Raw genomic sequence first — 13,553 nt, forward strand, 5'->3', positions numbered from 1 at the left:
TTGAGTCCCACCAAAAAAAAACTACTCCACCTTCTCCACATAAGCCCCAATAGGCTTAAATCACAAACAACGAACACCAACCAAGTCCAAGCACTGTTTGAACTTGTAAACTGGAAGAGGTTTTGTAAACATATCGGCTGGATTGTCCTTAGTATTGATTTTCTGAATAAGGACTTTTCCCTCAGCAATGATATCCCGAATGAAGTGATACTTCACATCAATATGTTTCGTCCTCTCATGATACATCTGATCTTTAGTCAAGTGTATGGCACTTTGACTATCACAGTGAATATCAGTAACACCTTGATATAGACTTAGTTCGCTAAATAAACTCTTCAACCACAAGGCTTCTTTGATTGCCTCGGTCACAGCCATATATTCTGCTTCAGTAGTAGACAAAGCTACGACAGGTTGTAGAGTAGCTTTCCAACTAACAGCACAATCTCCAATGCAAAATACATAACCTGAAAGTGATCTTCTCCTGTCAAGATCCCCAGCGTAGTCTGAGTCTACAAAACCAACCAAAGTGTTATTATTTATTCCAAACTCCAAACATGCATTTGAAGTACCTCGCAAGTATCTGAGAATCCACTTCACAGCTTGCCAATGTGTTTTACCAGGGCAAGACATATATCTGCTAACAACACTGACTGCTTGTGCAATATCTGGACGAGTACAAACCATTGCATACATAATACTGCCGACTGCACTGGAATAAGGAACCCGTGCCATATAATCTTCCTCTTCATCTGATTTTGGTGATTGAGCAGCAGATAGCCGAAAATGGCTAGCAAGAGGAGTAGATACTGGTTTAGCATCTTTCATGCCAAAACGCTCCAAAACTTTCTCAAGGTAATTTTTCTGGGTCAAAAATAACTTCCCTACTCCTCGATCTCTTTTGATATCCATGCCAAGAATTTTCTTAGCTGCTCCCAAATCTTTCATTTCAAATTCACTATTTAACTGCAGTTTCAAAGTGTGAATTTCTGACAAATTCTTGGCAGCAATGAGCATGTCATCAACATAAAGCAGCAAATAAATGAAAGAACCATCATTTAACTTCCGGAAGTAAACACAACTATCATACATGCTCCTCAAATAACCATGACCCAACATAAAGGAATCAAACCTTTTATACCATTGTCTTGGAGACTGCTTCAATCCATATAAGGATTTCTTCAATAAGCAAACATGGTCTTCCTTACCTTCAATTTCAAAACCCTGGGGTTGTTTCATATAAATTTGTTCTTCAAGTTCGCCATGTAAGAAAGCTGTCTTAACATCAAGCTGCTCTAACTCCAAATCATACATGGCAACTAAAGCAAGTAAAACACGAATAGAGCTATGTTTAACAACAGGTGAAAACACATCATTAAAATCAACACCTTGTACCTGACTATAGCCCTTTGCAACTAATCGTGCTTTATACCTTGCATCTTCAACCCCTGGAATACTTCCTTCTTCTTGAAAACCCATTTGCATCCAACAATTTTCTTAGCTGACGGCGGCTTTACAAGAACCCAAGTTTCATTACGATGAAGAGATTCAATTTCTTCATTCATCGCAATCAACCACTTTGCAGAATTATCACAAGAAACTGCTTCTGAATAGGTGGAAGGCTCACCAACTGCATCAGTTTCTTCTGCAACAGACAAAGCATATGCAACTAAATTTGCATATCTTTGTGGTGGTCGAATGTCTCTCCTTGCTCTATCTCTGGCTATGGAATACTCTTCTTCTTCAGAACTATCTTCAACAGTAGATTCAGGTGTATCTACTGGCATTTGAATAGAAGATTTGGTCTGAGAAGAACCAGAACTGCCAATATCAAGCTCCACCTGCTTCTGTGTACTATCAGTAGTACAAGGACTAGAAGACTCCTTCTTGGAAGATAACATAGACAATTCATCAAAAGTAACATCTCTACTGATTACAAATTTTGGGAATTTGGGATCAGGACACCATAATCTGTATCCTTTCACCCCAGAAGCATACCCAAGAAAAATGCACTTTTTAGCCCTAGGCTCCAATTTTCCATCATTTACGTGCATGTATGCTGGACACCCAAAAACTTTTAAATTGGAGTAATCAGCAGGAGTACCTGACCAAACTTCCTCAGGAGTTTTGAAATCAAGAGATGCAGAAGGAGAACGGTTGACAATATAACAGGCCATATTGATCGCCTCTGCCCAAAAGTCGTTTGTCAACCCTGCATTGGAGATCATACATCTTGCTCTCTCCAAAAGCGTTCTGTTCATACGTTCAGCCACACCATTTTGTTGAGGCGTCATCCTGACGGTGTGATGCCGAACAATTCCTTCATTCTTGCAGAATTCATTAAATTCACCTCCACAAAATTCCATGCCATTATCTGTTCTCAACCGCTTAATATGCTTTCCTGTTTGTTTCTCAATCAAAACTTTCCATTGCTTGAAAGTTAGGAAAACATCATTTTTATGCTTAAGAAAATAGACCCAAACTTTCCTTGAATAATCATCAATGAAAGTCAACATGTACCTGGCACCACCTTTAGAAGAAGCACGAGAAGGCCCCCAGAGGTCTGAATGAATGTAGTCTAAAGTTCCTTTGGTCCTGTGAACTGCCGGCAACTGGAAGCTAACTCTCTTCTGCTTTCCAAAAATGCAATGTTCACAGAGTCCCATCTTTCCAATACTTTGACTACCAAGAAGACCTCGTTTGCATAAAATAGATAAGCCTTTCTCGCTCATGTGCCCCAATCTCATGTGCCATAATTTGGTAAAATCAGAATCAGACAAAGTTGATGTAGAAACAGCAGCAGCACCTGTAACAGTAGATCCCTGCAAAATATATAGAGTACCAGATCTGTGTGCCTTCATAACAACAAGAGCTCCTCGACTGATTTTGAGAACTCCATCTCCACCTGAATACCTGCACCCAATAGACTCAAGAGTGCCTAAAGAGATGAGATTTTTCTTCAAATCTGGAACATGTCTAACATCTGTGAGCGTCCTCACAATACCATCGTACATTTTAATCCGGATTGTGCCTTTGCCAACAACTTTACAAACAGCGTTGTTGCCCATTAAGACAACTCCACCTTCAGTTGATTCATATGTTGAAAACCAGTCCCTATTGGGACACATATGATATGAACAACCCGAATCTAAAATCCACTCATTGTTAGATCTAAAAATATTTTCCGTTGCACAGAAAATGGTTCCATCATTCTCATCAGCTGCTATACTAGCTTCAGCGGATTCAGTATTTTTCTCAACAAATTTCCCTTTTTGCTTTTCTTTATTTTTCAATTTAAAGCAATCAGAGATAACATGGCCCTTCTTTTTACAATAATTGCACACCACATTTTTATGTCTGGACTTGGATCTACTTCTATTTTCTGTGTTTCTCTTTTCAGATCTACCCCGAACAAACAAGCCATCGGCTTGACTCCCACTAGTTTCCCCAGTAATGTCCCTATCTATCTGCTCTTTAGATTTTAATGCAGATTTAATTTCCCGATACGAAATTGTTTCCTTTCCATAAATCATAGTATCGCGGAAATGCTTAAAAGATTGGGGAAGGGAACACAAAAGCAATAGGGCTTGATCTTCATCATCAATTTTCGAATCTATATTCCCCAAATCCATAATAATGGAATCAAATTTATCAAGATGGGAGAGTATAGATGTACCTTCAGACATCCGAAGCATGTACAAACTCTGCTTCAAATATAGCCGATTCTCGACTGTCTTCTTCATATACAAGGCTTTCAATTTATCCCACATAGCCTTGGCCGAAGTCTCCGTTGCTACCTCACGCAATACCTCATCGGAGAGATTTAAGATTATGCTGGATCTGACCTTCTTATCCATATCGGCGAAATCCGCATCCTTTACATCTTCTGGTTTGTTCTCGATTCCGTGAATCGCTAGATCAACTCCGTCTTGAACAAGAATGGCCTCCATCTTGAGCTGCCACATTCCGAAGTTGACATTCCTGTCGAATTTCTCGACAACCGTCTTTGTTATCGTCATTGTTGCCACAAAATCTGTAACGTGAAATTTGTCTCAAAAAACTGGCCAAACAAATATGCAAGTCTCGTGAGCGGGCCCCACAGGGTGAGCGGACCCCACGAGATAAGCGGGCCCCACGGGATGAACGGACCCCACAAGGTGAGCGGACCCCACGGATGAACGGACCCCACAGGATGAGTGGGCCCCACAGGATGGACGGACCCCACCAGATGAACGGGCCCCACCAGATGAACCTGTCTTGCAAAATATAACAACCAGCTCTGATACCAGTTTGTTAGGACCGGGCCAGGAAATAGACAAACTCAAGTTAGCACAAAGTAGGCGGTATAACCGACCATATAATAGATAGGCGGTAGATACCAGCCATATAATAATTAGGCGGTAAAACCGACCATATAAAGACGGATAACAAAGCAAATAAGAGACACAGAAGATTTACGTGGTTCGGTCAAATTGACCTACGTCCACGGGCGAGGGAGGAGCAATATTTCTACTATGAAGAAGAAATACAAAAGACCGTAGGAAAGTGGTTCCTAGGCCAATAGGCACTTACAAAAGAGTTTAGAAAATATTCATAAACTCAAAACAAGAGAGCCTAAAATATTTAACTGAATGGGCTAAATGACTCAAGAAGCTAATAGCCCATATAACTCTCTTGAGTGGTGCAATTAATTCCTTCATAAATCCCTTCTATTTATAGGCTCTCCAATGAAGCCTTCCTGCTGTCTGCTGGGATGTGGGATGAAAGGAAGAAAACTTCCTTACGCAGCATCTGATGTGGGACGAAGAATTTTGCCACACAAGGTCAAACCTTGCGGCTCAACACATAATCCATTGGCTTGATTCGGGAGAAATCTGGATTTTTTCTGCACAGTTGTTTGTTTACTTCGGTAATAGCTACTTAGACCTTGTCAGTAATTATAGAAAAAAAAACATGGTTAGTTTGATAACTCAAATATAATGAACTTTATTGCTAGCTAGCTAGCTAACTATTTTGGGGTGTTCAAAAAAAGAAGAAGAAGGTATGTACATATATAATATGTTGCTTTTTGAGTTATATATATATATATATATATATATAAACTTTTAGCGGTATTTATCTCCTTTTTATACTTCATATATTATTGCATTAAATTATAAATTTCTCATTAGAGTCAATCTTTTTAATCTGCACAAAAATCTGAACATGTAACAATCACTAGCTACTCAATTAATCTTAGGGAACTATTTGCTGACATACATGCATGCATACATACGTACATATATGTGTGTGTATGTGCATGCAACTAATTTAATTAATCATTTTCTCTCTCTTAGGTGGCATGTCTAATTAAAAAGAATTGATGGGTTATTTGAATACTTGGTTTTTACCCACATTTGTATCCAACTCTTCTCCAATCAATTCTTCTCATAGTTTCGCTGTCCTTTAACAACTTAATCCTTTTTAATAAATCTGAATTATATTTTATGACGGTTTTCCTCTCTATTTTAACAAACTTTATTTTTATTTATAAATTCACTTAATTTTTTTTATTTGTAGGTGTTAAACTTATTTGGTGTTATTTTAATTTTTGCTTCATAAAAGTTGCTAGGAACTTAATATTCATTCATGGAGAAAATAAATTTTTGCGTCTTTGATATTTAATAATTGAATAAAAAATTAATATGGTGCCTGAACACTTAAATATTCATGAATATGTAAGAATATTATTTTTTTTTAAAGTATACATACTTGCATAAATTCACAACTAATACTGATATAAAAAAGAAACTTGTAAAGTATTAGCACGAGATAAATACTTGTAAGACATGAAATAGTGACTCCTATTTCCAAATTAGGCTTGAGGTAAAGATTTTTTCCTTAAATTAGATATGAACTAACTGTAATCAGCACTAGGGATTTCTTTTGACCTGGTTAGAATAATGTTACCCTTACAATTGGGATCATAAATAGAAGTTTATAACGTTAACGCAAAGCCACAGAGGCTTTATATGTGGTATTAATAGATAATATTAGTGTCAGGACTACTTGGATGCAGTCGTTTGGTTGTAAAAGTGAAATAATGATGAAATGATGTAGTTTTGTTAAGCGAATTAGTCAGGAACAGTTAATGCTGATATGTTATAAAACAAAGAATCGTAAGGACATTGACATGAAATTTTAATTTATACTCAAACTTCTGCTATTGCAAGTGCACAGATCCTATACAAGTATAGGGAATATTTGAATGTCAATCCTACAGGAAAAGATGATCAACTACGTACTAACGTTATTCAGAGTCTTTTATTACTAATACTAATAACAAGAAAATAACATTACACTAAGAAACGTAGATTAATCAAAGAAACTATCATGAGATTCCTAAGATCGGTTTTCTCTCCAACTTTGCAAGATAAAGGACCTGATTATTGCGTTTTGTCACTTTGGCTAAGCATGACATAATTTCTTAATGTATGTAAAACTTTATTTTTTTTTTTATAGTGAATCAACTATATCTATAACTAATCTGTACCTAATTTCATAACCATGAAATTAGTTATATGCTCATTAGTTTCTGTGAAATTATATGATAAAAAATTGCAAAAGTGATTTTCAAATTTAGTGAGTAAACTCCCTAAATTTAATATTTCTTTGAACTAGTATTAAACACCACTTTCATTGATGATTTAACACCTTTAGATAACCTCAACTAATAACCAGTTAACCACAGAGCTCTAGCTCAGTGGCCACCACCTCTCTTGGTGGGGTGAGAGGTCAGGGGTTCAACCCTTGCCTCCCACCAAATTGCCACTTTAGGTGGCCGCCTTAAAGGGCTAAATACTGGCTCAAAGAATAAACACAACCACCGGGTTCATTTCATCCAACAAAGAAGAAATTAAACCTATCTAGGCATGAACTCTCCATCTTTGCGTAAACAAACTACTAGGAGCTTGTAGTTGTAGGTTTAGAGCTCCTCAGTTTTTTCATAACGTAAATAACTAACAACAATAAAGGTGCATCACCTAGGAATTCCTTTCACCAAATTTTTAAATGGTATAATGTAATATTACGTTGAACATTGAAGTCAATATCATTAGGAATGTAAGGTCGACCAAATCTATTTTGTATAAAGTTTCAAGAAATAACAACGTCCACCATATGCTGGATAAAATGCACAGCTTATGCTCAGATAATTAAGTACAAGAAAGAAGTAACAAATTGGTGGTTACAAGACCATTGAAGTTGGTTCGGTGGCTAAGGAAGGTTTTTAAAGTTCTCTTCGATATCAGAACAGGTGGGGCGAAAAGAGTGCAAGGAAGGAAGGTAAGAAAAAGAAAATTAACAATTACGAGTTTGCCCCTGTATTAATTTGTGGTTTGAGATTTTGACCTTCGGAGTCTCCTTTCATCCGAGAGCAATTTTGCGAACCTATAAAAAATGTGAAGAAACGTTAAACAAATAAATGAAGAAGATGAAAGTTTTTGACTTAGTATTTCCAAACAATATCATTTTTCCACTTTGACGTCCTAGCCATCTATTATTAAGTACTAATTTTTACTTATTAACAAGATGGTTTAAGCTAATTTCCCTTTGTATCTAATTAACCAAAGAAAATCAAAATCCGATTCTCTAAACAAATGAAACGTTTGTTTAAAGTATTATTATCTACCTTTTCAAAGCCTCCTCGTTAGTACCACCATTCTCCACTTGCTCAACTGCTCCTGTGAGCAAATTCACTCTTGAAACTGGGTTTTTTAGCAAATTTGAACCAATTTCCCCAAGCTTTTCCATGTTTTCTTTTGTCGCCACATCAACTGAGGCGCTTTGTCCCGTTAATGTGTCATCCTGCAAGCAATTTTTAAAGGTTATTGAATCCTTAGTGCTAATCTCCTGGTCAAAATTTTTCTCAGCCAAAAGTGCGATTTCTACTTTTTCAAAAAGTTTTTAGCACAAACACTTCCAAATATACGCTTTATTAATTGCACTCCCACTATTTGCATTATCATATAGTCTAATAAATGAAAACCATATGAAAAAAATAATGGTGGAAGTACACAAAAAGGGAGTGCAATTAACGTTTTCCTTCTTTTAAACACAAAATTACGGATAAGATATGACTGTATAATTTTTTTTTTTTGCAACTTTAAGAATAATTTCTTGTTATGATTTTCGTGAGTGAAAAAGGAAATCAAATTGAAACTAGGATAAAATGATTTTGACTGAAAGGAAAAGTTTGATTACTTGAATACGAAGATAGTTGGCTTCAGAATGAAGAGCTTGGAAAATCACAGATATTTGATAATCCACCATATCTCCACTTGCTTGGGCAAACATCTCTACTAATGGTGGCACAGTCCCGTTAAGCACCCAACCCAAAGGGTTCCATTTGTTCACCATTTCAGCACTGAATTTCTTTTCTTTCTTTGCTGATCCTGTGCCAATTGAGATCACTAGAAAGCTAGCATAATCCATTGGCTTCATTTGGGAGAAATCTGGATCATTTTTAACCATTTGTTTGGTTACCTGGCTCATGGCCAGTATGGTCTGTCCATTTAACAGAAAAATGAAAATGAAGAAGTTGCATCAAGTCAGTTTTGATCATAAACTCAGAGATTTATAAAATGATACTCTGTTAACAATCGGGAAAAAGCAAAACTCTCCAAAAAAAAAAAGGACAAATGGAAAGCAAATTTTCCGGTGCAAGAGAAGGCCTCGAAAAAGGCAAATTATCCTTTTTCCTTCTCTTTTTTAGTTTTGAGGAGTGTGCCAATTTGGATACCATCAACGAGTCAACGACCATCGATGGGGCTATTTTACATTTTACAATTTACACCCTTAAATTTTATGTTGGTTCTACTCTATGACTTGAACTTAAATCTGGAATACTTTGCCGGTCCATCCATTGACTAATTACACAAAACTAAGGAAATGAACATTGGTTTTGTAACATTCATTTAAAAAAAAAGGACTAATTAAAGTTGAACAAGTTGAATAATTAAGGGTGGCAAAAATTTCAAATTAAAGTTTGAGATGTAAAATATCACAAATTAAAGTATCAAAAGCAAAGTGATAATTGATATCATACTTTCGGGATTAAACTAAAATCTTCCTTTAGTTAGAAAAAGAAAAGAAAAGTTGCATGATTAACTTTTTAGTTATCCCTTTTGAATATAATTTTGTTTATTGGTGCATTATATTCCTTGCACTCAAGTGCACACCTCCTACCAACTGTTTCTTTCGTCCGGTCCTATCCTCCTAATACCTTTGGTGTGCTATAGGAAGCTCTTGAACTTTTCATACCTAACCATATTCTTTCGTCCCTACATATCATACCCAATATTAAATGGACAAATCATACCCAATATTAAATGGACAAATTTGTCATTTTCAGTCAACCATAGAAACTAGCGTGATAAGTGCTTAATTTAAAAAAAAAATGTCATCCTTCTTTTCATAGTCAGAGCCATCTTCATTTCTTTATAGCAAGAAAATAATTATCATAGTTCTACTTTGGAAGGGGTAACATGTTTCTATCACAATAAGTAAAATTTCTTCTTTGTACTATATATTTGATAGTCACAGCAATATACCGGATTATTTGCAGCTACACCACCATCAGTGAGGTTGAACTCCCAAACATTTCCTTTGTCATCCTGATTTGTGAAGTAATGAGCAGGAAAATAGGTTGGAGCTGCAGACGTGCTAATGCATATGTCAGATAACAGAGCATCCAGCAATGGGGAAGCTTTCACCTGTATTAATTGGACATTTGAGAAATTTCAGTACAAGATAAGAACACAAAAGTATGAAAAGGCAATTTGGGTATGTTTTCAGCCTTTTGTGCAAATTGTAAACATGCATGTTACTTATATTATTTAGGACTGTCAATGGGGCTGGGCCACCCCGAGCTCGGCTCGTTGGCCCGACAAAAAACCCGATGAGCCCGACATTTTAGTAAGCCGGTCTGAGCATGAGCCTAAAAATTAGATCCGAATTAAATATGAGTCGAGCTTAGGCATCATTAGGCTCAAACCCGATATAGGCCCGACCCTTTAATTACTTATATATATATATATATATAATATTTATATTTTGATATTATGTATAATTATATATCCAAATATATTATTACTAAATACTAAATATATATAAATTACAAAATATAAAAATGCATCTAAAGATTCTTCCATGAGTTTTCTTGAGAGCCAATATTAGTAATGCATAACTAAATCTCTAACTTTTCTTATTGGTTGAGTAAATTTTTGTGTTGACATAATATTGGTTGATTTCTTTTTGGTCTAGAAACACAAATCATATAAAAAAAAGTTTCAACTTTTAAGATGTATTGGCTTATGATCGCATGTTTTATTACTATTTTTCATGCATTTTGAATGAATTAAATATAAATATTGTTGAAAAATTTTTGGTTTATATAATTTTTAAGAACTATTATTTATTCATGTTTAGTTTTTATATTATAGTCTTGTAAATGTTAAATTAGTTTTACAATATAATAGTTATAGTAATTATATTAAGAAAATTAAGGAGTAATAAGCGAGTTTGGACTAAACCCAAATAAGACTCACAACCCGAATATTATATGAGTTGAGTATGAGTTTTACATTTATTAACCCGAATCTCGTAGCCCAAAACTCGAAAATGTTACAAATTAAATGACCAGAATTTGAACTTATACTGGCCCGGTTCATTAGACCCGATTGATAAGCCTAATATTATTAGATCAGTCTGGGTTAAAAAATTCTTCTGTTCTAAAATCAACGTAGTCCTCACATTTTGGTACTCATGCCAATTTGATCCACAGTATTTCAGCTGCAAGCCTTCAGCTTCTACATTTGTGAAATAACGCATCTTGTGGACATTGGAGCTTTAATTAAGACAAGCGAGAAATATGAGAAACCGAACATATATAGTCGTGACGGAATTTTGGAAATTGTGAGGGACTATCTAGGAAATTGAATTTTTGAGGTAAACAAATTTTAACTCAAAACAAGTTCGAATCAAGAAGATGGTCTAAACCAGCGTTTTGGCTTCTCAAAAACCAATATGAGATGTAAGAAAAAATAGGAAGAAGAAAAAGATATTGTCTAGTTTGACCTTTCAAGCACTATTCATCTCCAATTTAAATTTACTTTTGCAAATCATGTTCGGTTAGAAAATTTTTTTTAAAACAAAGAGCGGAAATAAGTTATCGTGAAGATCAAACTGGTAATCCCATCTAAAATAATTCACATTATTTCTAAGATTAACATCATAGTCAATCCTAGCATGATCTTTTGTTGCAATTTCCACAATTATGAAACTCACACCAACTAGTAAGTAATTAAAATGTGTGTGTGTGTGTGTGTGTGTGAGAGAGAGAGAGAGAGAGAGAGAGAGAGAGAGAGACCTCATATGTGGAAAATATGGTTGGCTGTAAATACTTGACATCAAATGTTGGAATAACAACATTGGTCAACGTTTGGCGTAACCGAGTTTGCCCTAACTTTTCCTTGAGAATTTTGTGAATGTATTTCCCATCATACAAGGGACCTGGGATAAAATTCAGCACGGGTTTGATCAACCCCAGTATGCCACTGCAAACAAAGGATCATCAATTTCATCATTATATATACTACAAATTTGTCAACAATTTAATGTCTACTACGAAATAAACTGTCAAGAACTTAACATCTTCTACAAATAATGTAACGTATATATCATGAAGACTCTGATCACTAGTCACTAACTACCTCTTTTGTGGGAATATTTTGGGGCCATTCTCCAAATAAAATGGCTTGATTTCTTTTGCAGCATAAAGAGGACGATTCTTTTCATTTGGTGCAGTTAACATAGCTGTTATGAGACCTCCAGTACTGGTTCCCGCAATAACATCAAAATAATCAGCAATTCTTGCATCTTCACCATCCAGCTCCTGAGAATTTGCATCGCCATGAGTAAAAACAGCACTAGTAGTAACTGCTAATCATTTAGCCATTCTTTTAGTTTATCTCACCCCAGATAAGCCTTACTTGTCAAAATTGCCTACATTTTGTCAATCACAGGACTGACTTTTACAACTTATATGAGTACTTGTATAGGATTTTATCTTGACCAGCAATTTTGAAAACTAAAATTTACCGCAACAGTATATAGCAGTTGTAAATCTACTGCAAAATATGGTTTTCCCCCTTCCATTTTCTTGAACTTAAGCCCCTAATGGTAGAAATTAAATGCTGCTAAAGTTGAACTATATGATCATACCTGAAGTTGGGATTCAAGGAAATCAAGAATAGCAGCAGGAATGATGCCTCTGATACCACCTCCATCAATGCTAAGAATAGTTATTAGATTTCCATTGGTTGGGGGCAGGTTTTGAACAGGAGAAGAGTTTGCTCCCTCCATGTGGACTAGGCAATACTGATAATTAGCTAACCAAAATATGCAACTTGTGATATAATCAAATGTTGGACCATCTTGATCTGAATAACAAAGTACTTATATAAAGGAGAAATCCCTCTTTTGCTTTTATTTTTCCCGGTTGCCTTTAACAGAGATAAAAAGGTCAATTTTATCCAACTAATCACTATTTTTTTGGTTCTTGAAGGACGGTCTAAACATCATATTTTATGTCACACATGTGAACTGGTTTATTCTGTCTGACTTCACTTTTTAAAAAGGAAAATTTTATTAGTTTGGGATGTAGACCTCACCACTATAGTATTTAATTGGATGAAATTTTGATAGACGGTGAAACCACCATTTTTTGAAGAAAATTTGGCTGCTTGTCATGAACAAGGTCACGGCATGCCAATTTCCACTAGAAATAGACGATAACCAATAGCAATACTAGGACAACAAACTCAGTGGGCATTCATCAACACAGTACAGATAAGATGTAATAGTCAAGACGTTGTTGCAATTAATGATGCTAGTTGAATAATATGTCAGTTTAAACGCTCATAATACTGAGCACTGGACTAAAGATGTAGGAACCCTGTGCCTGAAATAGACAACTTTTTTGAAATATTTTGAAATATTGAAGTAACATCTTTTCTGATACGATATATGTGAAATAAAAAATAACTAAAAAGATAAAAATGTGATTGGAATAGGTGTTTGTACTAAAGTAATTAGTATACAACTTTAGTTGCTGGGGATAGAGAAGGGCATTTTAAAAAATTTAGGAAGCCTTGTAACATGAAGTGGAGGGGGACGGTTGGTCGGTGGTTGGAAAAATTGGTTCACATAACAACCTTAAGCCTATAAAATAATTATAATAAACTAGAGGAGGATAATTGCATATTTTCAAGCATGTGTGGCTCAATTCACCACCGGACATTATCCTAAAAAACTTGCAAGAGACATTAAATCATTAAATCTTGTAAATTTGTCCTTCTATATATGAAATAATGCTTCAATAATCTCTTAGAACATTATCTATATGGATATTTTCTTCTGACAATGAATTGTCTATCATAGTGAACTATCTCAAGTTTTTGGAAAATTGGGGAAAACACATGTGAAGGAATCCTTAACTAACCCTATAGCTACAACCC

The 13,553-nt window shown here is 35.3% G+C and overlaps 1 protein-coding gene across 1 annotated transcript; it reads right to left on the reverse strand.

The window, feature by feature from the left end:
- Positions 1-7,087: 7,087 nt before the first annotated feature.
- Positions 7,088-12,458, reverse strand: LOC113779822 (patatin-like protein 1). Its single transcript, XM_027325559.1, has 7 exons — positions 12,259-12,458; positions 11,748-11,929; positions 11,405-11,591; positions 9,588-9,749; positions 8,239-8,541; positions 7,667-7,842; positions 7,088-7,425 (listed from the first exon to the last, which is right to left on the reverse strand). Exons 1-7 carry the CDS (start codon positions 12,397-12,399, stop codon positions 7,362-7,364), a joined length of 1,215 nt encoding a protein of 404 aa, XP_027181360.1. The 5' UTR covers positions 12,400-12,458; the 3' UTR covers positions 7,088-7,361.
- Between the last annotated feature and the right edge of the window lie 1,095 nt (positions 12,459-13,553).

Source organism: Coffea eugenioides, chromosome 8 (assembly GCF_003713205.1).
Source record: "Coffea eugenioides isolate CCC68of chromosome 8, Ceug_1.0, whole genome shotgun sequence".
NCBI lineage: Eukaryota > Viridiplantae > Streptophyta > Magnoliopsida > Gentianales > Rubiaceae > Coffea > Coffea eugenioides.

Excerpts from the sequence above, each read along its gene's own strand:
- LOC113779822 (XM_027325559.1), bottom strand. The coding sequence starts at position 12,399 with ATGGAGGGAGCAAACTCTTCTCCTGTTCAAAACCTGCCCCCAACCAAT. Across the intron at positions 11,592-11,747 it reads AAAATATTCCCACAAAAGAG|TGGCATACTGGGGTTGATCA; the intron begins GTAGTTAGTGAC and ends CTTTGTTTGCAG. Across the intron at positions 7,843-8,238 it reads CCAACTATCTTCGTATTCAA|GATGACACATTAACGGGACA; the intron begins GTAATCAAACTT and ends AATTGCTTGCAG.